Source organism: Papio anubis, chromosome 5, assembly GCF_008728515.1.
Source record: "Papio anubis isolate 15944 chromosome 5, Panubis1.0, whole genome shotgun sequence".
Classification (NCBI taxonomy): Eukaryota; Metazoa; Chordata; class Mammalia; order Primates; family Cercopithecidae; genus Papio; species Papio anubis.
This window is the reverse complement of record NC_044980.1, coordinates 149,154,196-149,179,647: the sequence shown is the minus strand read 5'-3', so window position 1 is coordinate 149,179,647 and position 25,452 is coordinate 149,154,196. Positions and strand designations below refer to the sequence as shown.

The 25,452-nt window shown below is 37.9% G+C and overlaps 1 protein-coding gene across 3 annotated transcripts in view; it reads right to left on the bottom strand.

The window, feature by feature from the left end:
- SGCD (sarcoglycan delta) overlaps nt 1–25,452 on the bottom strand; it is a 438,666-nt gene that overhangs the window by 242,438 nt on the left and 170,776 nt on the right. For all 3 annotated transcript variants that reach the window (XM_009209470.4, XM_017960078.3, XM_021940234.2), the window contains one exon: nt 2,869–2,970. In XM_009209470.4, the coding sequence (XP_009207734.2) occupies nt 2,869–2,970 (102 nt within the window). The remainder of the gene's footprint in view (nt 1–2,868; nt 2,971–25,452) is intronic.

Here is a 25,452-nt window from a genome sequence, read left to right as displayed (position 1 = left end):
CTTTAGATTTTATTCCAGATGCAACAGGAAATCAATGGGAAATCCTTTGCGAAGAGGTGGAGCGATTTGACATTTTGAAGACTACTTTGGCTACAATTTGTATAATGAGGCTAAAAGCGTAAGGCAGCAGACAGTGAAGAGACTGTTGCAGTAGTGCAAGTGAGAATGGATGGTGGCTTGACCTAAGGTGTGGTGTGTGATGCAGAAGGGCGAGTGAATTTGGGCACAGGTTTCAGGTAGAGATCACATGACTTATGGATTTTATTATGTATGCATAACTGTGTGTCTTTTTTCCTTCAGTTAGAAGATTTTTCTTTTGTTATTAGAAACATATAAGGCTATAAAACTTCACTATTTTTGAAAAAAGTTATTAAAAACAATGGAAAATAGTGAATTTGAGGGCTTTTTATTTTCTTTAAACAGTGATTTGAAAGCATTGCATATAGCTCATATATTTCAGTATTAAAGTAAGTAATTAAATGTAAAAGTAAGTAATTACTACTTTTTAAACTTACAAGCAGGTGTATCTCTCAGTTGAGATCAGTTGTCTGTCAATTTCCAGAAAGGATGGCTAACGCATTTGCTAGACATGCAATTCCTGCATACAGACCCAACAGATGCACCCAGTACCCTGTTTTCAAGTCTTCTAAAACACATTTCCTAATATCTTGACATGACTAATTCTTTACCAAGGAAACTTATTTCAGAATGTTTTACTTAACACATATCAGCTGTTCTTCTTATGTTCTTAAAATCTACCTTTTACCACTTCCAGTCTAATAAGAGCATTTATATATTTATGGAATTATTCCTAATATAGACTAGAAGGGTTGGTGAATGACAGCCTGTGGCCTATTTTTGTATGACTCCCAAACTAAGAATGCTGTTTAAGTTTTGAGAGTGGTAAAAAAGAAAAAAAAAAAGTTTAAAATAAAACTAAAATATTTACTTTCTGGCCCTTTACAGAAAACGTACGCCAACATCCATAGAGGGAAACGACCAAACTAAACTAGTGAGTTAAACAAGTTTAATACAGGTAAGACTGTTTGTCTAAAGTTCAACTAGAAACAGGTCTATGACAACTAACCAAATTGCCAGGTTGGGAAAACAAGATATAAATTAAGAGCAATGCATAGAACAGGTATTTCTTAAATGCTTAAAACTGTCTCTATTCTGTCCAAGGCAGAATTATCATCTGACTCTCCACGTTACAGGGTCACCTCATTACTCTTTCTAGGGTATAGGTTTCTCAGTGACAGTAAATATGTTCACAATACTCTGTGTACTTTAAGTACCCAAGACAATGTACTATAGGTTCCAGTTACAGTTTATAAATAATCATTGGATGGCTAAATTCATTTGCTATTTTGGATGGTTTTAACATCCTGACTCCCTCTCTTTTACTAAGCACACAAGAAAGCAAATCTATTTGAAATTTAGAGTGGCACTAGTTTAATACAATTGAAGACTTTGGATAACATTCAGATAAAATTAGCCACTGCACCAAGTTGCTGAATTTCCATAATTATGCTAATCAATGCACACAATGCAAGTAATGCTTTGGGGGAACTTTCACGTTATGCTCGCAGGTGAAGGGGGATCAATCCGAGGCAGAGCAAATGCATTAATAATCCTTTTCAAGCAGCAAATTCTATCACCCCACTAAAAAACAAAAATAAAAACTAAACAAACGAAACCAACCAACCAAAAAACAAAACCACTAAAAGAACTCCACACAATTTGGAATAACAGTGGTTAATAAAGGCAAGGTATATATGTAGGAATCACTGCTAGAGCAACAAGAAAGAAAAGAAGGAATGAAAGAAAAGGCTTCTGTAGGAAATAATGGTTAACAGAGAAGGCTTGAAATCTCTGTCCTGCTACAAATATGAAGCTTTTGACATGAAACTTCTCCAAGCCTCAGTTATTTAATCTACAAAATAGAGGCAGCAATAGTCCCCACCTCAGTGGACAAATCTGCGAACTAAATTAGATAATGAGACTGCATGCAAAACAGTAATATGCCTAGAACAGGGTACACACTCTGTTGTGATTATTTAAATATCATTTCAGAATGTAGCTGTTGATATTGAATAATAATAATAATAATAATAATAATTATTATTATTATTGAGATGGAGCCTTGCTCTGTTGCCCAGGCTGGAGTGCAGTGGCGTGATCTCGGCTCACTGCAGCCTGCACCTCCTGGGTTCAAGCAATTCTCCTTCCTCAGCCTCCCCAGTAGCTGAGACTACAGATGCTCACCACTATACTTGGCAAATTTTTGTATTTTTAGTAAAGACGACGTTTCACTGTGTTGTCCAGGCTGGTCTCAAATTCCTACCTCAGGTGATCTGCCCACTTTGGCCTCCCAAAGTGCTGGAATTACAGGTGTGAGCCACTGCACTCAGCCTGATATTGAATTGATCCTAACCAACACCGGCTACATAGTGTAAAGTCTTAATGAAAAACAAAATTCTAATTCTTAATTCTGTGTTTCTAAAAATGGCTTTGAAGCACTTGATGAATAAAATAAACAGCAATATTATCATGCATTTGTATACTATTTATGGCTTTTCCACATTTGCTGTCTTGCCTTATTTGCGACACAATTTATAAAGTTGGGTAGCATGGGGTTGTTACCTTCTATTCAGCAGGAATGGAAAGAGGCTCAGAGAGGTCATCTCACTTGCTTACATTACCACTGCTGTGATGATACTCAAAGATTCAGAAGTGAAAGCGAATTCATCTTACTACCAGCATTACTCCCCATCCCAGTCCTCTGTACCCAGCTGATAGCAAGATCAATTCCTCTAGATTCAGATTCTAGAACAACAATAACGCCTTCTTCTCTCAGCAGAAACTTACTGGTCGGGACTGGATTTCTTTGGCATAGAGAGGTTGTAAGAATTCGGAGTCTCCTTCTAGCTTTAGACCTTTTTCTGTGATCCTCAGGTTTCCCATTCCATCCTGAAATAGAACACAGAGATAACAAGGAAGATATGATTAGCCAAAATTTCAAAACACCTCGGGCTGTCAAAAATGGAAAGTTATTGCCTTTTTTTTTTTTTTTGAAGCCATGGAATGAGGACGAGTATTCAAAGAACATGTAAAATTTTAGAAGGTATTGTTCAATGCAGTTATGCATATTATCTTTTTCACTCTTTCTGAGAAAATTCTATTCCAAGCAATTTGAATGCCCTCTAGTCATCCACATATACAGATTGGGGCAGGGGGCAATTTTGCTAGGCAGCACAGAAAGAATGGAGGGAGAAGGTAAGTAGGAGGAGAGAAAAGGATAATACTCCAGGAAAAGTAAAATATCCTATTTCCAAAACTCTACAGATATTTCAAGCTGGCAGCCTGTTGGTTAAATCCAGACTTTGGACATGTGTGTTTGAGTCACAAACATTTAAAGAGTCAAGTTAGTTGCTAATATTTTTTAAAAATATTTTGTTATGGAAATAATGAATGCAAAAGTAGAAAGAACAGATAGCAAACACATATGTACCTATCACTCATCTTCAACAATTATCAATTTATGGCTATTATTATCTATTATGGCCACCTACGCTCCCCTTCTTTGTTTAAATATAACCATAATCCCATTACCACACACATACTTGAAAAGTAACAATCATTCCTTAATATCAAACACCCAATGTCAATGTTCAAATTTCACTAATACTTTTTTCTCTATAATTTGCTTTTTTGAATTAAGTTCCCTACAGCAATTGTTTGCTACATAAAATACTAGATCAGTTCCTAAAATTTCCAGTCATTTTCTCTCTCATTAATCCACACATATACAAATATATACACATATACTTTATTTGATAAATGTCATTTTAAAAATAGAATTACCCAGAGTTCAGATTTTGCTGAACATTCCCATACTTTCATATAATGTGTTCCTCTATTCGTTATGTTTCCTATAAATTGGTGGTTACATCAAGAAGCTTAATCAGACTCAGGTGCAATTTTCTAGAAAGAATATATCCTAGGAAATGGGGTATATTAGTTTTCTATTGTTACAGTAACAAATAATACAACTTGGTGGCTTAAAACAACACAGATTTATTATCTTACAGTTCTGTGTGTTAGCAGTCTGACCAGGACACAATGGGCTAAAATCAAGGGGTCAGAAGGGCTATGTCCGTTTCCGGAGGCTCTAAAGGGAGAATCAATTTCCTTGCTCTTTCTGGCTCCTGGGCTCATGGCCTCACTTCTATCTCCAAAGTCAGCAGTGGCTGATTTGAGTTTTTCTCACATAAAATCACTCTGACACTGAATCTTCTGCATCCTTCTTCCATTCTCAAGGACCCTTGTGATTTCACTGAGCACATCTGGATAACCCAGGATAATCTCCCCATTTTAAGATCACCTGATCAGTAACTGTAATTCTATCTGCGATCTCAATTCCCCTTTTCCATGTAATGTAATACATTCATGGGTTCTGAGATTATACATGAACATCTTTGAGGTGGAGTGAGGGACATTTTTTACTTAATTCATGGGATATTCTTCTATCAGTAGGCACATAACATTTTTTGCCATGAAGTTATCAGCCAACGTAGTCTTTGCCTAGAGGACTGACGATTTCACTAGAGGTTTCAAACTGGTTATATCATAATTCTATTATTCTTAATTTACTTTCATCTCATCAACTATTTGCTAACTCTAAATTATAGTTGACAGAGGAATTGACAGAGCTGTATTTTCCCTCCTTTATTGTTGATCTTTAAAATACTGAATTGGCTATTTAACATCTTCCACCTAGTATCTTCCAAACCAATGAGGATTCTACTTTTAACTATAAACATTTTCACTTGTTTCATTATAGCCCAATTATTATCATTATAATTTTCTAATTTCCCTACTTCAGTAAAGGAGTTTTTTCCAGTTGACTGCTGCACCCTTTTAATACAACCACGTAGTCTTTGATGGACGTCTCTCTTCTATGTGAGATGTTATAGGGTAATCCTACAGTCCTTCGTCTCTCTTCTATGTGAGATGTTATAGGGTAATCCTACAGTCCTTCCCCATGACTGTAATCAGCCATTTTTAATAATAAGCCCTGGTTCATTTCAGTGAGAACTGGTATTTAGAAACTACAACTGGGAGCTTTGGATACTGATTGTTACTGGGTGAGCCTTTGTTTCTGCGGAAAGAGTTGGAAAATAAGGTGTGTGTGTGTTGTGTGTTTAGTAAAAATAATATGATTTAACATGAAACTTCAACTCAAATTCAGGACTTGAATATTTCCATTTTATCTCATGGATTTTATAATGTTACTACCTTTCTTTCATATCAAAAATCCCTTTTCTGAATAATACCAACACGATTATTCATTTAACTCACAACACACACAGAATAGTTTCAGAACACCAGCGTCACTACTGCACTAACATTATGGTTAATAAAAAAACAATGTAGAATTTGTCAGTTTTTAAAAACCTTTAAAGTATATCCTACTAGGAAAATACAGTCCAACCATGGAATTTCAAAGTCACTTGAAATAATTCCTTTCTGTGGGGTTATTCTGTTAACACGATACCCAGTGAGATTTGTTTCATTTTTTCTTCTCATTTTTTCATGACAGCTTTTTTAAAGTCCAATTTTGTTTTATGTAAACTATGTATGTGGCACCAAAGTCAAATCTACAAAATAACAAATATTCAAATAAGTCAAATTTCTATTTTCATCCCTCCACCGTGTTTTTTCTCCTCCCAGGAATGTGTATGTGTGTGTGTGTATGAGCATGCACGTGTGTGTTTGGTGTATATACACACACACTATGAACATGCTTTGTTATTTCTTATGTGTTCCTCTATTTTCTAATAACATTTGAAAAGCAAAATATATGAATGAAAAATCCAGGTTTCCAGTTTCTCCAGTTAAACAGGAATGGCCATGCTGGGCCTGCTCTCCCATTGCCAGAGTCTGCTGAGGTGAGCAGCAGCCGCCTCTGCCTAGACACACCATACGGTCTCTAGTTTGCACAGTCTCCACCCAACCTACCTCACTATGTTATCTATGTTATTTCAGCCTCCTGAAGCTTCTTCTGTCTGCCATTGCCATTGTGCTGTATATCTCAACACGTTCAGTATGGATGCCACACAGGGAGTTGAATGACCAAGTGGAAAATGGGTACTTTTCCCCATTCTGTCTTCATAAATGTGCTTCAGCCTGTGGATCAGAACAGATCCTGCAGGTCAAAATTGTTCCTCCATGGATAGTGTGCCATCTGTATATTTCTATTCTGGCACTCATGGAGACAGTTCTGCCAAGAGAACCCGACTGGGCAATGAAACCCAGTGTGAGAGGCAACAGGCTGGGGGACATGGCACGTGTCTCACCCGCAGCAGGTGGAACCTGCAACAAAGGGAAAGACGACAATGCGGATGTCCAAAGGCACCTCCAACCCTCCCAAAAGAGACAGACGGATTAGCTTGTGTTTTGGATTGTTAGTCCTCATTTCTGATAGCTGGAGAGGCAAACCTTTTCACAGGAACACATACTAAACCTGAATTCTATAAACTGACTATGCTGCTTCATCTGTCTGCATGTTATGTTGACATTTTTCCCCACTGAGTTCAGAAGACATTGATATGTTTACACGCATATGATTACATGCATGATACGATTACAAAACAAACAAGAACTCCTAAATATTCTTAAACAAAAGATTACATTTGGGGTACTACAGCAAGTCTATTCCAAACAACTTCTTTTCTTACACTACATATGTATATCCCCTTTCCTCCCCCATTTATTGATGACTGACTTACTATACTCTGTGCTTTTCACGATTTACCTCAGTTCCTTCATTGTTACCGAAAATTATTATGTTAGTTCTTGGATTTCATCCTAAGGAAAAACTGTGTAAATGTGAAAGTATTTAGCTTTAGAGTTGTTCATCACCATGTCACTTAATAAGAGAAAGAAAAAAAACTATCGAAAGTCGCATGTTAAAATAATTGAACATACTATAAGGGAAAATGATGTAGTTCTTGCAGAGGAATATGTAAGAGTGCAGGTAAATATTCATGATGCATTATTGACTGAAGCAATCAGTTGAGGAGGTATATATATATATATATATAGAGAGAGAGAGAGAGAGAGAGCCCACTTAAAAATAACTGTTTAATATACATACACATTGATACATATATACACATATACTCATGTGGGTATAACAAAAAATTCTCAAGGAAATTTTATTGGAGAAAAATTCTAGAGGAAAATATACTCGAATGTTAATATTTAATATCTTTGTATGTCTGAGTTATGAGTGCTTTCTACTTTCCTCTTTTTGCTTATCTGTACTATTTATTTATTTATTTATTTATTTATTTATTTATTTATTTATTTTGAGACAGAGTTTTTTGCTTTTGTCGCCCAGGCTGTAGTGCAATGGTGTGATCTCAGCTCACTGCAACCTCCACCTTCCAGGTTCAAGAGATTCTCCTACCTCAGTCTCCTGAGTAGCTGAGATCACAGGTGCAGGCCACCATGCCTGGCTAATTTTTGCATTTTTAGTAGTGACAGGGTTTCACCATGTTGGCCAGGCTGGTCTCAAACTCATGACCTCAGGTGATCCGTCCGCCTCAGCCTCCCAAAGTGCTGGAATTACAAGCATGAACCACCATGCCTGGCCTGTATGTTCTAATTTTCTAAAATCTTCTAGAAACACCAATAATAATTTAAATAAAAGCCCTTAAGTAACAAAAAATAAAGCTTTCCTTGGTGATTTATTTTAAAAATCAACACTTATCTAGAATGTACACTATATCTCATGTACGAAGTGCTATATATAAATTATCCCATGTCATCTCTTCAATGTTCTTATGAGATAGTTATTATTTTCCTTATTTTACAAGTGAGCAAATTTGTTGTTAAGTAACTCGCTCAAAATTACACAGCTAGCTAATGACAGAACAATGAATTTGAACTCAACTCTTTCCAATTGAGACTTTATATTCATAGCCATTAGGATAATAGCTAAGTGTAACCCAATCCTCAATATACACAAAAGTAATGTCATTATGGTTACTGCTGGGTTTCTTATTAATGTCACTTTGATTTTAGCTTATTGGGTAACTGCAGTCAGCAATATTAACAGATAGAACCATCTTTAATCCTAAGCCTAACACCATTCATTTTTATGGTACTTTTATTACACCTTCCCAGGGTCTAGGGGATCCTAACTACAACCCAACATTTGCCCACCCCCAGACATAATCAGAAGGAATCTTCTGCTATTTTTGGAGAACTCACTGTGTATAATCAAGTGCTATGTGCCATGACAAGTTACAAGAAGAGAAGGCCCCTCCAAATCCCACCCTGGAAGACAGTCTGTAATAGCCAAATAAGAACAGTGAAGAAGGTACAAAAATGACCACAGTTCAAGAAATATAAATCCAATCCAAGCCAAGTAACTCTTTTTGCAATAAGTAATGTAATCTTCCCTCACATATATCTCATGGCAGCAAACTTATCCCAAACGTACCAAATCTCTATCATTTTTCCACTTACAGGATTTCCTATTCTTGCTCATGATCAGTTTCACTTTTCTAGCCTACTTCCCTGTCTCTAGGTCTGCCTAATGGATTTGGTGGGAAAGGTCTATCAAATAGTGTGAATTTGTGTTACTGGCCTCTATTTCCAAAATATAATACAAAGCTATTAGAGTAGCCAACTAAATGTTAATATGTTCCCACATTTATAGTCTCCTTTCTAGCTTTGGAACAGTCAGGCTGGATTGGAAACCCATCAAAGTACCTTGATATCACCTTTACTAAAAAACATTTCACCTTTTACTGCATAAGAAGTTTTGGGTATTATTAAGATTGGAGTTTTAGGTCAATTATGAACTACAGCTTCTCTACCAATAAGATGTAAAAGAGATTGAGAATCAGACCAGGCCCAATGGTTCATGCTCGTAATTGCAGCACTTTGAGAGGCTGAGGCGGGAAGATTTCTTGTGGCCAGGAGTTTAAGAGCAACCTGGGCAGCATAGCAAGATACCATCTCTTAAAAAAATAAAAATAAAAATTAGCTGGTTATGGTAGCACATGCCTGTAGTTCCAGCTACTCAGGAGGCTATGGCAGGAAGACCACTTGAGCCCAGGAATGTGAGCTATGATTACATCAATGCACTCCAGCCTGGGCAACAGCAAAATCCTCTCTCCAAAAAACTAAAGAGGGAGGGCTGGGCACGGTGTGTCATGCCTGTAATCCCAGCACTTTGGGAGGTTGAGGCGGGCGGATCACGAGGTCAGGAGATTGAGAGCATCCTGGCTAACACGGTGAAACCCCGTCTCTACTAAAACTACAAAAAATTAGGCGGGCATGGTATTGGGCGCCTGTAGTCCCAGCTACTTGGGAGGCTGAGGCAGGAGAATGGCGTGAACACAGGAGGCAGAGTTTGCAGTGAGCCAATATTGTGCCACTGCACTCCAGCCTGGGCAACAGAGTGAGACCCTATCTCAAAAAAAAAAAAAAAAAAAAAAAAGGAGAGAGAATATCATTCCTAGAATAATTAGAAAAAGCATGTAGAAAAATAGACGATATTTTACCTTCCTCTTTAAATGGTGAAACTAATTTTCATTAAGGCAAGCATGAAAATTATAGTAGCCCAAGAGGGGAATAGCAGGTCTTGACTGAATGAGTGCTGTCCAATGAAGTGCTTACCTGAAGTCTGTAAGGTACATCTGAGATAGAAGGAGGAGGCCAGGCTCCCACTGTAATCCCAGTGAAGATAAGAATTCTGAAAGCCCTGCTCATTGCAGGATCACCAGTGATGATTCCCATACTGGGTGTGGTACTCACTCAGAATAGGAGTTTTCAAAAACACAAGAGCAAATCCTATTATTTTCCCAGTCTAATTTAGAGTCTCCCCTAAGCCCTCAGTTAGATCTTTCAGAACAGGCAGAGGCTAGGGGCAGAGGAACAGGGGCACAGGTAGGTGGAATCTGGGGAACCACCCTCTGGGCTGGTCCAAGGACTACAGCATTTGCTCCTCATCCTTTCTCTGGTCTAGACTGGTTAATTGTTTTGAATAGTTTTCTACAAGATGAGTACAGAATAAAGAGAATTCTGAGTAGCAGGATAATAGACTGAAATATTGGTTCTTTCCACATCACTTCTTTCTTTCCTCATATCTCCTGCCCCTGACTCCCTTTGTCACCATTTCAAACAGGTTCTTGGGCTTTGTAATTCCTTGGCTTAGAGATTTTGAGAATGAAGCAGCAGTAGCCTAACAGCAGTGGGGTTTCCTATCTTTTATAATCTAATTGAATCTCATTGAATGAACTGTGCTAGATGTGCTGGGAAAGGAGGCAAGAAGAAGAGGAGATATTTTCCCACTGGGATGGGTGGGGGGCGGTAGACAAAAGATCTGTGCCTCCCATGTACTCTAGAGACCATTTTCCTTCCAGTGTCCCAAGGAGGGGTTAAGGCTTCCAAAGGAAATGGCTGTAACCTCACCAAAGTTTCCCTTCACCAGGAGCCGCAGAACATTTGGACTCCAGGGATCATGTGGTGGGGACCAGTGTTCTCTCAGCATGGCCAGTGCAGGGCAGTGACCAGTGGTCCCAGAGGCCTTTCCACTGGTGCAGGGTAAGATACCAGGATGTCTGCAAAATTCTGGGTGAGGTGGACTTCTGTTGATTCTTGTGGGATGGGGCTGGAAATTGCTATTATGTTGTTTTTAAGATAGTGCTATTTTTCACATTCCACTGGACACTGCTGAAAAGGCATTTTTGATCTGTTCCAGGATCCATCCCATGCCCAGGACTCCTAGGGATGTGTACAGATTAAAGACTGACGTAAAAACACCCAGAGTTGATATATTTATTCAGAAAAAGGCAAACATTGATGGCTGTTAGATGAGTAGGTTGCAGCCCTATTGTGCAATTTTTGATATTTTGATATGTGTGTAAAACAATTTTTCCCACTAATAAAATCTATTAACAGAAAAAGGTGCTATTTTCTTGCTCCTCTGATTTTCCCCCTGCATCAGCATCGGATGGGTTTTTAATTCTGTCAGCACATTTTCAGGCTTGAAAGAAATGCCAAGACCTGTTTTAACAAACAAGTCTCAAGATAATCCCTTGCTGGAGCAGTTTTAATGGCAGGCATTACTTAGTTTGGATCCAAGAGTGAAACAATTATATATAGATTGCAGTAGAATGTAATCTTCATGAGGGGTGGGATTTTTGACTGTTTTATTCACTGCTGTAGTCTCAGTTCCTACGGCTTGGCAAATATTATGTGCTCAGAAAATATCTGTAGAGTGACAGAATTTATTCATTACAAATAGTTGTATTTTGAAAGGTAGTGTGGGGAATGACAAAAATCTTAACATCTATACCTGTTCCTACTTCAGATTCCAATTTATTAGAGTATGTATTCCCAATCAGGGGGATACAGTCCCCAGGGGACAAAAATTAATTATTGGGGAGCTGGAGGCATACAAAATTTTTATTTTTTTAATTTAGAAAACACAAATATGTTTACATAAGAAGTATATATGCAATATATCTTTAATATTGACATTTCATGTGGTGACAAATAGGGAAAAATGGCTAAACATCCTCTGGGGGGAGGGGCAATGTTTATTTTTAAGTTGAGAAATGCTATATTAGACTACTATAAAGTTTGAGACTGCTCTAGCTTTCTTCTCTTTATAAATGGTTACTTCTACCTTTGGAATATTGAACCATCTTCTTTGTAGCTCCTCAGACATTAACACTTAATAGAACGATAGCAACAAAAGTAAAGAACAAACTTCTTAATGTAATCTTTAGCACACTTCATGACTGCACCTGCTCACTTCTCTATCCTTGTCTCTCAACAGTCTCCCTTCACTCTGTCACAGAACATGCTCGCGATTTTTCCAAACCCCTTCCCTTTTTGAGTCTTCGTAAATGTTTCATGTCCTTCCCTTGGCCGGCAATACTCTTCCCAGTGCTTCTGCTCCTCTCTGCAGTCCTTTGGTTATGATTAAATGTCTTTTCTGGGTCATATGGGATTTTTCATATCATATCTCTCATCTCATATTTCCTTCTATATCTTATACTACATACATTGTAATTGCCCATTTATATCTGTCATCAGTCACTAAACTTCAAATTTCTTGCAATGAGAAATAAGGTGCTACTTATTATTTCATCTTGGGGGCTCAGTACATTGCCTATACCTAAATATCTAATTGCAAGAGAAAAAAAAGAAATTGGCTAAACTAGAGATTGTTCAGAAAGTGCTCATCCATGTGAATTTTAAAGCATTAGTAACAAAAGCTACCATTTCCATATATGTTAGACAAAGCATATGGTCTGCAATGTATTCATTAACCCTCATTGTAACTCAAAAGGGTAGGCACCATTAGCCCCATTTAACAGTAGAGGAAACCAATGCTTACAGAACCTGGCAGTCTAACTCCAATACAAAATTTCTTAACCATCACATGTCATGCTACACTGTTAAGCTTCTACTGTGTGCCAGTCCTGTGCTAAACACTATATGAAAAGGCAAGAAGAGTTGCAGATTGCATTCCTTCCTTCTGGGAGTTTCCAAAACACACACACACACACACACACACGAGTAGCACACATGATGGCAAGAATGTGGCAATATCATGCACTCTTATATACCACTAAGGGGAACATAAAATGTCGCAGTCACTTTGGAAAAGGGCCTGCCTGTTAAGAATTTAAACACAGAGTTACCACATGACCCAGAATTCCCCTCTGGGCTCTCTGCCCAAGATAAATGAAAACCTATGTCCCCACAAACACTTATACATAAATGAAAACCTATGTCCTCACAAACACTTATACATAAAGGTTCACAACAACATAATTCATCAGAGCCAAAATGTGGAAAATGCCTAAATGCCTATTAACTGATGAATGGATAAGTAAAATATTCTACATCCATGCAATGGAATACTATTTAGCAATCAAAAGAAATGAAATACAGGTACCTGCTATAACATGGACAAACCTCAAAAATTATGATAAATGAAAGAAGACAAACATAAGAGACCACATATTGCATGATCTCAACTATGTATTTTCCAGAAAAGCAAATCTATAGAGACAGAAAGTAGATTAGTGGTTGCCTAGGGCTGACAGTGGGAATGGGAGAAGACTATAAATAGACTCAAGGGATTTTACTGAGGTGACAGAAATGCTCTAAAATCAGATTGTGGTTGTAGCTGTATAAAAGTAAATTTACTAAAAATCACTCAGTTGTATACCTAAAATGAGTGAATCTTACAGCATACAAATACAACCCTAACAAGGTGGTTTTTTCTTTTTTTTAAGAGAAATATGACGTTCACCAAGAAAAAAAAAAGCAATCCAGTTCAAGAGACATGCAGTGATGTGCTTTGGAACTCCTCTAATCCATAAAGAGAACTGATTTAGAGATATGTGCTTGGGGAAAGAGGTAGTAGGTTAAAGAGGTTAAAACATGACTGTTATTTGTCCACATTTTGTGTGGGGTTACTAAAGGGACATGCTGGGCAATGTTCTGTTTCCATTAAAGTCCAACTTGATGAAGGGTTTCTAGAGTGAAGCAAGCCAGACCTGAATAAGACACAGGGAATGTTTTGTGATCAAGGCAATTAAATTGTGTGACAGGCTACTGAGGCAGCTACTGGCTTTCTTTTCCAGGGAGCATTATAAATGGTGACATCATCAGTCCTGCATGATTAACCCAACAGCAAGGGAGAGGACCAGATGACCCCATCATCGTCTGGGTCAGAGCTGCTGATCTTTTTTGTCATTTGGCATGTAATCTCATCTTTGTTCATATTTTCTTTCTTTGGCCAATGATGTTGATATATAGTTTTCCTTCCTTTCCTTTTTACTCTCTAGTTACCATAATGCTAAAGCTCATATATTGGTTAGATCATTTTCTGTGTGTGTGTGTGTGTGAGAGAGACAGAGGGAGGGAGAGAGAGAGAGAGTGAGTAAGAGCAAGAGAGCGAGCTAGAGAGCCTTATACATATGTAACTGTCAGATTGCTTTGGTGCCTCAGTGGATCAAAACTGTAATTTCTCATCCGTTTTATAAAATCTCATAAGGTTGCTTTTAATGGTTTACAGATTCAAGGCTATTGTGTTTGAACACTTTCCATATTTCATGGTTTCCAAAAGTAATGCATAAACAGGAATTCTTTGCTCTACACCTTTTCTGGGTGTGAGTAAATCAAACAACGGGGACTACCCCTGCCTCCACACAGACATGGAATAAGTATAATTTTCTTTACTACTGAATTGCCTAGTTTCTACTTTTCCTTTAGAGCTTAGCTATCAATTTATTTGGGAAGTCTTCCTTGATTCTCTTTAGAAACCATCTTTCCTCAATAACAGGAGAGCACACACACATACACACACACACACAGACACACACAGTGTGCAAGAGAATGAGAAAGAAAATGAGAGAGAGAATTTTGATATCCCAGCTAAGAATATAAGCTTTGGAACCAGACTGCAAGGGTTAGAGTGCTGCTTCAACAACTTCCTGGTACGCTTTCTAAGGCTCATGCTGTGAATATGAACATTTAGGCAGTCAAGACAATTCTAACTTCTAAATCGAGGATTAAATCAGACAATCCATGCTGATCAGTCAATATACTACAGTAACAGACAACACAAATCTCAGTGACTTTGAAGAACAAGGATTTATTTTTCACCCAAGCTACATGCCCATGGAGGGTTAACAGGGTGGTCACTTAGGGATACAGAAGACAAAGCAGTTACAATTTTAAGCACTTTGCTGCTCTTTATTTCTTTGGGTATGTGCAGGACTATATTTTCCTACATATGATTGGTTTGGCTAGTGAAAAACAAGCAATTCAGAGTCAACTCAGAGCTGATGTTCTAAGAACCACTGCATATTTGGCTATATTCTCCTATTATTATTTTTTTTTTTTCTACACTTCAAGCTTCCAGCAGGGAGGGGCAAGTATTGCAGCTATCTGTTTTATCCCAATCTCATGTCATAATCCCTGACTCAGAGAAGACAGTACATTTTGACTTACAGATGAAAAGCCTCTATTAGCCAAAAAGAATCAAAATCACAGCTCCCACATACAGTCAAGTCTGGCTTAAAAGTTAACAAACCCTGGAGATACTACTTACGCAGACCAGTACTCTGCTTGCTGGCCATCCAAGAAAACAGGTAGGTCAGCATGGAAATTGCTGTATACTTGTAAACATTAAAGATTATCCTTAAGGGATGTTTCTGAGAAATTATAAGCACATTCCATGGAATTATAGGAAGAGTATAGCACTTCTGTTCTCAACCCTTCCTCTAGTTGTCAGGTCAAATACAGACAACCCTATCCCCATTTGAATCTGTTTCATCTCACCCATAATAGGTAGTTGGATAGAAGAAACATTAAGGTCATTTGTACTTGTAAAAAATTCTATTCTATGATGCACAGGAATGAGATGCTACCTGGACAACAACTCATGTCAGTTGTTGTCAGGAACTGATGCCCACAACTCAGACAGGCTATGTTTAGGCCCTCTTGGGTGAACTGTAGTTTTGCTGAAGAAATTCTTGCAAAAACTCTTGCAAATCACTCCCAATGAGCACTCGGATTCAGAAAGGACTTAGGGATAAAAACCAATGCTGGCACATTGTTCTGAAATAGAAACTTGTAAGCAACCTTTAAAAAGAGACAATGGCGGGGAATTTATCGATTGTTTGAAGGGAAGAAAATGAGAGATGGATAATAAAGTGCAAGTTGCTACATTCCCTGTCTTTGGTGAAAAATGTGAGCTTATAAATCCTGAGCTATTGTTGATAAAGGAGGAGACTCATTTATCTTAAGAAGACACATAAAAGAAAATAAGCAAAATATGATTAGGCCTATGCCAAGTGTTCAGATTAAATTCCTACCATCACAATCACTCCTGCCAGGTGAGTGCTTCCCACCAGTAAAGTCTGATTAAGATGCTGGCCTGAGTGATATTAAAAATACACACTGTGAAAATCCCTCCCAGAATAGATTCCTTCACGGGGTATGCACCCCAAGGGAGCCACCTGTCCTGTCTTCTATTTTCATTTGGAAAAGTTGTCAGTGGTACATGACAGTGTCTTTTACGAGACTTCAAGTTACAGCTTCAAAGGGCCCAGTGCCATTCTGATACTTGTGAGAAAGGTTTCCAGGGATAAGTTCAGAAATATGAAAGCTAGTATGCATACACCTGGCCCTAGCGCTATCTTACCTATTAATTTGGTCATCTCCTCAAGCTATCATGTCCAAATTGGCCTTCTAAAAGGTAGCATCAGATATACTCCCAATCTTTCAGATGTGTCACCAATTTACACAATTATGTTTAGCCTTAAGTAAAGAGAAGCAGTAGTGGTCCAGAGGAGACATCTATTGCTGTTCTCTTGCTTGCACTCCTAAGCTCTAACATCCTTCCCATAGTTCATCCACGTGTTCTCAGAACAGAACAGTGGATACTGCATGGGGAAATCACTGTACCTGTGGAGAATCCTGATTGCTCAGTGAAGAAAGACATGACTTCTTTCTCTCCTCCTCACTTTTCCTAGAGCATTGCATAGGCAGAACTATAAAGTGCCTTAAAGAAGAATGAGGCAGAGGAGGAGGAGAGAGGGTAGGATATACCTAAGACTAGAGGTCCAAGAAGTTGTCTCTAAGAAGAATCCCAGATGAAGTGAGGGAGCCAGTCCTGGGAAGGTCTGAGTACAGGGAGAATGAGTATGGTACATTTGAGGATCACCAAGAATGGCATCAGCCAATGTGATCATAGTTGAGTCACACACCCTCTACACAAGGTAAGGAGGAATAGGAGATGAATTCAGAGAAGTGGGAAGGGAGAAGGATCAATAGAGCATCTTGAAGAAGATGCCACCAGGAATTTGGATTTTTTATTATTTGTGTGACTAGACCTCAGTGGAATATATTAAGCAGGGGAATGATGGGAGCTGATTTACATTTTATATTCTAAGACTTCCATGAAAGTTTGGAAACAAACTCTGATGAATTCACTGCCTCATAATAAATTCCAAAAGTAACTTTCTAGTAAAGAACTGGCTTATAATAGATCCTGTGATTTTGTTAAACTTAAATAATTTTTTGGAATGTATTCCCTCCTTCCTTTGCCTAGTAAAATCCATAGACACTATTGTTTAGACCACAGGTTTTGGAATCCAAAAGTTCAAACCATAGGTGTGAGTGTTAGAGTCCTAAAAAAAAATAAAAGTTTGGGGGGGTGGGTTTTAAAAAAACAGTTTTTTGAGTCCAGGTCCCATCACTTACTAGTCATAGAATCTTCCCTGGGTCTTTCTCCATCTGTGAAAGGGTATTCACAGTATCTCTCTTGGAAGGTTATGTGTATGCATGTACATTTGATTTGCTTAGTGTGGTGCCTGGAACACTGTAAATGTTCAATAGCAGCCCTATACTGACTGCTGGCCCCATCCATCCTCCAGGCCCCAGATCCCACATTCATCCCCTTCTTGCTTCCTCTTCAAACTATTTTCTCTGACTTCCTATGGCAGTTACACTCTGCCACACTAATTTAGCACTTACTTGATTTGATATGCTCTGAGAGGCTTGTCTAAGAGGAAAAGAAAAGAGGACTATGGTGGAGTTGCCAGTGTCAAGAGGATGCGGGATGCAGGTGGTGAAGGGCAGGTACAAAGATGTGAAAGGGAGTGTGCCAGAAAATTTGTCTTAGACATTTCCTAGCAGAAAGTGAATAAAATTAGAACTCACCCAATATCCCTACCTATTGAAGAAAATGAAAGCAGAAGAGATTGTTTTACTTTGCCAAAATTGAGGCTGCTTTCTTCCCTGGGTAAGATGGTTGTTGAATAATTTTACCTGGAAATCAACAAATCATTAAATACTGAGAGACCAAAATTGGTTAAATGAACTTAATTTGCTCCCTTTGCCGTTTTAACTACCATGCCAGGTATCACCCACAGCCTTCCTACCAGCCAATCCATTCTTTTAAAAGGGAATCATTAATAGTCTGAGAAGTTTTCAGGGATCCAGATTTGGGGTAATTCCCTCAGCAAGAAGGGCAGATAGCCTGGTAACAATGAAGATTAAAAATCTATAGGGAACCCAATCATAAATATTTATTAAGCCTTATTTGGGATAGTGGCTGTGATGGCTAATTGTATGCATCAAGTTGATTAGGCAAAGGAGTGCCAAGAGATTTGGTTAAACATTCTGGGTTAGACAGGTAAAGTAAATTCAAGAGATCCATTGTACATGACCATATTTAACAACAACTTATTGTATGGTCAACATTGCTAACAGATTTCAAGTGTTCTCACCCTGGAAACTAAGTATCTGAGGTAATAGATATGTTAATTAGCTTGATTCAGCCATTCTCCAATGTATAAATATATCAAAACGTCATGTTGTTTCAACCATTGTGGAAGACAGTGTGGCGATTCCTCAAGGATCTAGAACCAGAAATACCATTTGACCCAGCAATCCCATTACTGGGTATATACCCAAAGGATTATAAAGCATTCTACTATAAAGACACATGCACATGTATATTTATGGCGGCACTGTTCACAATAGCAAAGACTTGGAATCAACCCAAATGCCCATCAATGATAGACTGGATAAAGAAAATGTGGCACATATACACCATGAAATACAATGCAGCCATAAAAAAAGGATGAGTTCATGTCCTTTCCAGGGACATGGATGAAGCTGGAAACCATCCTTCTCAGCAAACTAACACAAGAACAGAAGACTAAACACCACATGTTCTCACTAATAAGTAGGAGTTGAACAATGAGAACACATGGAGGGGAACATCACATATCAGGGCCTGTCAGGGGGTAGGGGCTAGGATAGGGATAGTGTTAGGAAAAATACCTAATGTAGATGATGGGCTGATGGGTGCAGCAAACCACTATGGCATGTGTATACCTATGTAACAAACCTGCATGTTCTGCACATGTATCCCAGAACTCGAAGTATAATAATTTTTTAAAAAAATCCTGTTGTACACAGTAAATGTCTATACTATTTAATTTTATCATTTAAAATAGGTAAATAAAGCTGACTGTCTTTGAGGATTTTTTCCTGCCTTGAGACTGGGATCAAAATATTGATTTTTGTGGGTCTTAGGCATTTGGACTTAGACTGGAACTATGCCATCAGCTCTCCTGAGTCTCCAGGTTGCAGATTGCAGATGTGGGATCTTGTCAGCCTCCATAACCACATGAGCCAATTCCTTATGATAAAAATCCATACACACACATATACACAGGTATTCTATGAATTATGCAACTCTGGAGAACTCCAGAAGTTACATACTAGAGAAGTTTATCCCCAGATATAGTTTCTAGAAAGACATGTTTATCAAAAAGGCAAGTAAGCATGACTATGAATTAAAAGTAACTTTCAAAAAGGATTCATACATGCTACACAATCTCTACTCCTTAAAGACATGCAATCATTCTCTCTCTCTTTTAGAGGACATAAGACTTTTTTTAGCCTTTGTGGTAACAATAGCCATCATTGCCACAGACTGTCAGTCACCTTTACTTCTGATGACAGGGAAACCCAATTATAGAACAGTATCAAGAGTTCTCAAGCAACAAGTTAAAATTTTTTTTAGGATCCCTCCCAGAATGGGATGCCAGGTTCCAGATGAAAATATAGCTATATAAAAATGAGTTATGTCACGACTACAAAGAACTCAGGGTAATCTTGATCTTGCTAGGAATGGGACTACCATAGGTACTGATAACTGCTTAATGAAATGAAAACATGTTGGGCATAGTTTGGTAAGAATTTACAATTACTGCAGCCAATTAGAAATTAAAGTAGGGTGCTTCTCATTAGGTTTGTAGTCTACATGCTTCTAGAAGAGTCTTAAAAGATTTACGTTTATTTTTATGTTTATGTTTTTAAAAAATTTTCATTGATACACAACTGTACATATTTATGGAGTACACATATTTTGAAAATCTGTTGGCAGCAAATACACTGATCCATTTTGGGATTCTCTATTCTGCTACACTGGTCTATGTGTCCATTTTTATAGCAATGTCATGCTATTTGGGTTACTATAGCTCTGTAGTATATTTTGAGATCAAGTAGTGTGATGCTTCAAGCTTTGCTCTTTTTGCTCAGTATTTGTTTGGCTATTCAGAGTCTTTTGTGGTTCCACACAAATTTTGATATATATATATATTTTTTGTAGTTTTGTGAAGAGTGTCATTGGTATTTTGACAGGGATTACATTAAATCTATAGATTAGTTTGGGTAGTATGGTCATTTTAACAATATTAATTCTTCCTATCTATGATCAGGGGATGCTTTTCCATTTGCTTATGTTCTCTTCAATTTCTTTCATCAGTGTTTTATAGTTTTTCTTGTAGTGCTCTTTTACCTCCTTGGTTAAATTTGTTCCTGGGTATTTTATTTCATTTTTTATTGGTAGCGATTATAAATGGGACTGCTTTCTTTATTTCTTTTTCAGCTAGTTTGTTTTTGGTGTTTAGAAATACTACTAATTTTTTGTATATTGATTTTGTATCCTGAAATTTTACTGAATTCATTTGTCATTTCTAAGAGTTTTCTGGTGGAGTATTTAGATTTTTCTACATATAAGATCATTCTATATGAAAAGGGACAATTTGAGTTTCTCTTTTCCAATTTGGATACCTTTTAATTTCTTCCTCCTGACTGAATGAGCTTGCTAGAACTTCCAGTACTATGTTTAATCAGAGCAGTGAAAGTGGGCATCCTTGTCTTTTTTCAGTCCTTACAGGAAAGGCTTTCGGCTTTTCCCCATTCAGCATGAGGATAACTGTGGGTTTGTCATATACAGCCTTTAGTATGTCAAGGTACGTTCCTTCTATGCCTAATTTGTTGAGAGTTCTTATCATAAAGGGATGTTGAATTTTATCAAACACTTTTCCTGCATTTCTTGAGAGGATTATATAGTTTTTGTCCTTCATTCTGTTGATGTGCTGTACTGCATTTATTGATTTGCATATATTGAACCATCCTTGTAATCCCTGGGATAAATTACACTTGATTATGTGTATTTTTTTTTTGATATGTTAGATTTTGTTTATTAGCATTTTGTTAAGAATTTTTGAGTCTATGTTCATTAGAAATATTGGCCGGTTATCTTGTGTCCTTGTCTGGTTTTGAAATCAGGGTAATGCTGCCCTCATAAAATGCATTAGAAAGGATTCCTTTCTCTTTGATTTTTAGGAACAGTTTAAGAAGGATTAGTGTTAGTTCTTTGTAAGTTTGGTTGAATTCTACAGTAAAGGCATCTTGTCCTGGGCTCATCTTTGTTAGAAGATTTTTAATTACTGATTCAATTTCATTACTCATTATTTTTCTGTTCGTGTTTTCTGTATCTTCCTGGTTCAATCTTTGTTCATTTTATGTGTCGAGTAATTTATCCATTTCCTCTAGATTTTCCAATTTGTCAGAGTTTGGTTGTTTATAATGATCTTTATCCTTGCATTTCTGTCGGATCAGTTATAATGTCTCCTTTGTTTCTTTCTAATTTTACTTATTTGAGTCCTCTCTCTTTTCTTCTTGGTTAGTCTAAGTAGTGCTTTATCCATTTTATCTCACCAAAAATCAAATTTTTACTTTATTGATCCTTTGTATTTTTTCTTAGTTTCTATTTTGTTTAGTTCTATTGTGATCTTTGTTATTTCTTTTCCTTCTAATTTTGGGATTGGTTTATTCCTGCTTTTCTTGTTTTGAGGTTGTGTATCATTAGGTTGTTTATTAGAAATCTTTCCACTTTCTTTGATGCAGGTGCTTATTGCTATAAACTTTCCTCTTAGTGCTGCTTTTCCTGTATTGCATAAGTTTAGGTATGTTGTGTTTCCATTTTCCATTGTTTCAAAAATGTTTTTGATTTTCTTGATTTCTTTATTGACCTAATGATCATCCAGAAGCATGTTGTTTAATTTCCATGTATTTGCAAAGTTTCCAAAGTTCCTGCTGTTGTTAATTTCTATTTTTTCCATTGCAGTCTGAGGAGATACAAGATATGTTTGATTTCTCAAAGAAAATACTGTCTAGACTTGTTTTGTGACCTAACATATGGTCTATCCTCGATAATATTCTATGTATAGTTGAGAAAAATGTGTATTACCCAGTTGTTGAATGAAACGTTCTGTAAACATCTGTTAGGTCTATTATGTCTGAAATACTGTATAAATCTGATGTCTTTGTTTTCTGTGCAAATGATCTTTCCAACGCTCAGAGCAGTGTTGAAGTCCCGAGCTATTACTGTATAGCAGTCTATCTTTCTCATTAGATCTAATAATATTTGTTTTATATATATATTACCTAGATACTCTGGTTTTGGGTGCTTGCATATTTAGAATTATTATATCCACTTGCTGAATTGATCCTGTTATCATTATATAATGATCTTCTTTGTCTCTTTTCACAGTTTTTGATTTAAATTGTGTTTTATCTGATATAAGAAAAGTGACCCCTGCGCCTCTCTTGGTTTCCATTTGCATGAAATATCTTTTTCCATTCCTTCACTTGCAACGTAAATGTGTCTATCCAGGTGAAGTGAGTTTCTTGTAGGTAGCATATAGTTATTATTAATTTTAATCCATTCAACCAGTCTATATGTTTTCAGTGGAAAGTTCAATCCATTTGCATTCAAGGTTTTTATTGATAGAAGTTATTCCTTTCATTTTGTTAGTTGTTTTCTGGTTTTGGATACACTTTGTTCCATTCTTCCCCTCTTATTATTTTTGCAGTTTGGTGGTTTTCTGTAGTGGTGATGTTTGACTTTTTTCTCTTTTTGATTTATGTATCTTCTCTAGCAGTGAGTTTTATACTTTTGTGTGTTTTCATGATAGCAGATATCATGCTCGTGCATCCAGATGTAAGTCTCCTTTAAGCATTTCTTGGAGGACTGGTTTTGTGCTAATGAATTTCCTCAGTTTTTGCTTTTCTGAGAAATATTTTATTTCCCTTTTACTTTGGAACAGTAGATTTGCCTGGTAGAGTATTCTTGGCTGCAGCTTTTTATTTTTCTTTCGTCACTTTGAATATATTATCCTATTCTCTCCTATCTGTAAGGTTTATATGGAGAAATCTCCTGTTAGTTTGATGAGGAATTCCCTCATATGTGCCTTTTCTCTTGCTTTTTAGAATTCTCACTCTGCCTTTTGACAATTTGACTATAAAAAGCCTTGGAGAAGATCTTGTTGGGTTTAATCCATTTGGAGGTTTTGGAGCTTCTATTTGATGCTTATATCTTTTGTAAAAATTAAAAAGTTTTCAGCTATTACATGATTAAATAGGATTTCTATGCCTTTGTTCAACTCCTTTGGGAACTCCAAAAATTCTAATATTCATGGTGTCCCATATGTCAGGTAGACTTTCTTCACTCTTTTTCTTTTCTGTCTAGTTCGGTTATAAAAAGCCAAAAACCAAAAACAAAAAAAAAAAACCTGTCTTCAAGTTCAGAAATTCTTTCTTTTGCTTGATTTTGTCTACTGTTAAAGCTTTCCATTTTTATTTTATTCATTACATTCTTCAGCTCCAGGATTTCTGTTGGTTCATTTTGATATATATATCTCTCTGTTAAATTTCTTATTCAGATTATGATATTTTTCTGAATTTTTTGTATTGTTTGTTCTTTTATATCTCAACTGACTTTAATATTACTTTGAATTCTTTTTCAGGCATTTCATAGATTTCTCTTTGTTGCTTTTTTTTTTCTGAGACAGAGTCTCACTGTTGCCTAGGCTGGAGGGCAGGCACACCTCAGCTTCACTGCAAATCCCTGACTCCCTGGGTTCAAGCACCCTCCCGCCTCAGCCTCCCAGAAGGGGCTAATGTAGGTGCACCACCACATCTGGCTAATTTTTGTATTTTTAGTAGAGATGGGGTTTCACCATGTTGGTCAGGCTGGTGTTGAACTCCTGACTTCGTGATCCACCCGCCTACAGCCTCCCAAAGTGCTGGGATTACAGGCATGAGCCACCATGCCTGGCCTTGTTAAGCTCTTGTATGGAGAATTATTGTGTTCCTTTGGAGGTGTCATGTTTTCTTGCTTTTTAATGTTTCCTGAACTTACACTTTTATCTGCACATCTGGTGTAATAGTGGCTTTTTCCTATTTTATGTCTTGGCTACCATAGGGAAAGATTTTTTCCTCTACATGCATCTACGGTATTGATTGAGTAGGATGTTTGGCTTTGATTCTGGGTAGGTGCAGTAGTCTCTATATGATTTCTTCAGTTTTAATTAGCATGAATGGTGTCTATAACTTATGCTGTAAGTGGCTTGGGCCAAAGTTATTACTGAAAGCTGTGGTGAGGCTTTGCTTGAGACAGGGATCCCAGCTGGACTAGTGTTCAAGCACTTATAATCATGGCAGCAGGCTGGGTATGTGCCTTTGGGTCCCTGGCAGCATATACCACGTCTGGTGGTAATGAGTATGAGTGAGCTTGTCCTTAGGCCTCCAGGTGGTGTACTTGGGTACTGACAGTGGCAGAGGTAGGTTTGGATGACAGAGGGTCCTCAAGCATCTGGGTGGCATGTGTGGTATCAGTGGTGGTAACAGGGGCAGTGAACCAATTCTTGGAACCCTGAAGGGCACACATAGGCATAAGTGGTGGTGGAGTCTGGCCAGGTGGACCAGTCCTCAGGCCCCCAAGTGGCACGTGTGGGTGGGTGTCTGTGGTGGTTCCAGGCTGGGCAGGCCAGTCCCAAGATCCTTCAGTAGGCACATGCACGTGGTGGCAGCAGGCAAGAGGGGTCCATCCTCATGCCCTTGGAAGGCAAGTGCAGGTGCCAATGGTGGCAGGTGGGACAAGTCTATTCCCAGCCCCTTGTATAACATGCATAGGCAGTGGCAGGTGAGTTGATGCTGTCCTCAGGTTTGCAAAGGTGTATGCAGGCTTTGGCATCAGTGGTTGGGGCTGGGTGACCTTCTAGCTCCTGGATGGTACACATGGGCACTAGTAGGGTGGTGATAGGCAGGGGAGATCTGTCCTCCGGTTTCAAAAGGACTTCCAGCAGGGCCAGTCCCAAGACCCCTTGAAGTCTTGTACAGGTGCACAACAGCCCTGCTACTGCAGGAGGCAGGGTTGTTATCAGTGGCATTGGTTACAGGCAGTCAGCTCTGATGTTTTTGGAAGTGTTCACTTCAGTTTCCTTTGTCTCAGGGGCAGCCTTTCTGGCATACCCTGCATTGCCCATTTCCCAAGGAGTAGGGACATCGTGTGTGATAGAGTGCTGAGGATCCACATGCACCACTAGCTCCTCGTGTCCACCCAGAAAACTGTGAAACCAGTTTTCTGGGTGGACATGAGGGGATGGCAGTGGGCTCCAGGAATGTGGAGATGCAGGAGTTCTTGGGCTTCAGGGCAGGATATAGTCTGCTGAGAGCTGGGATCTCAAAATGGCA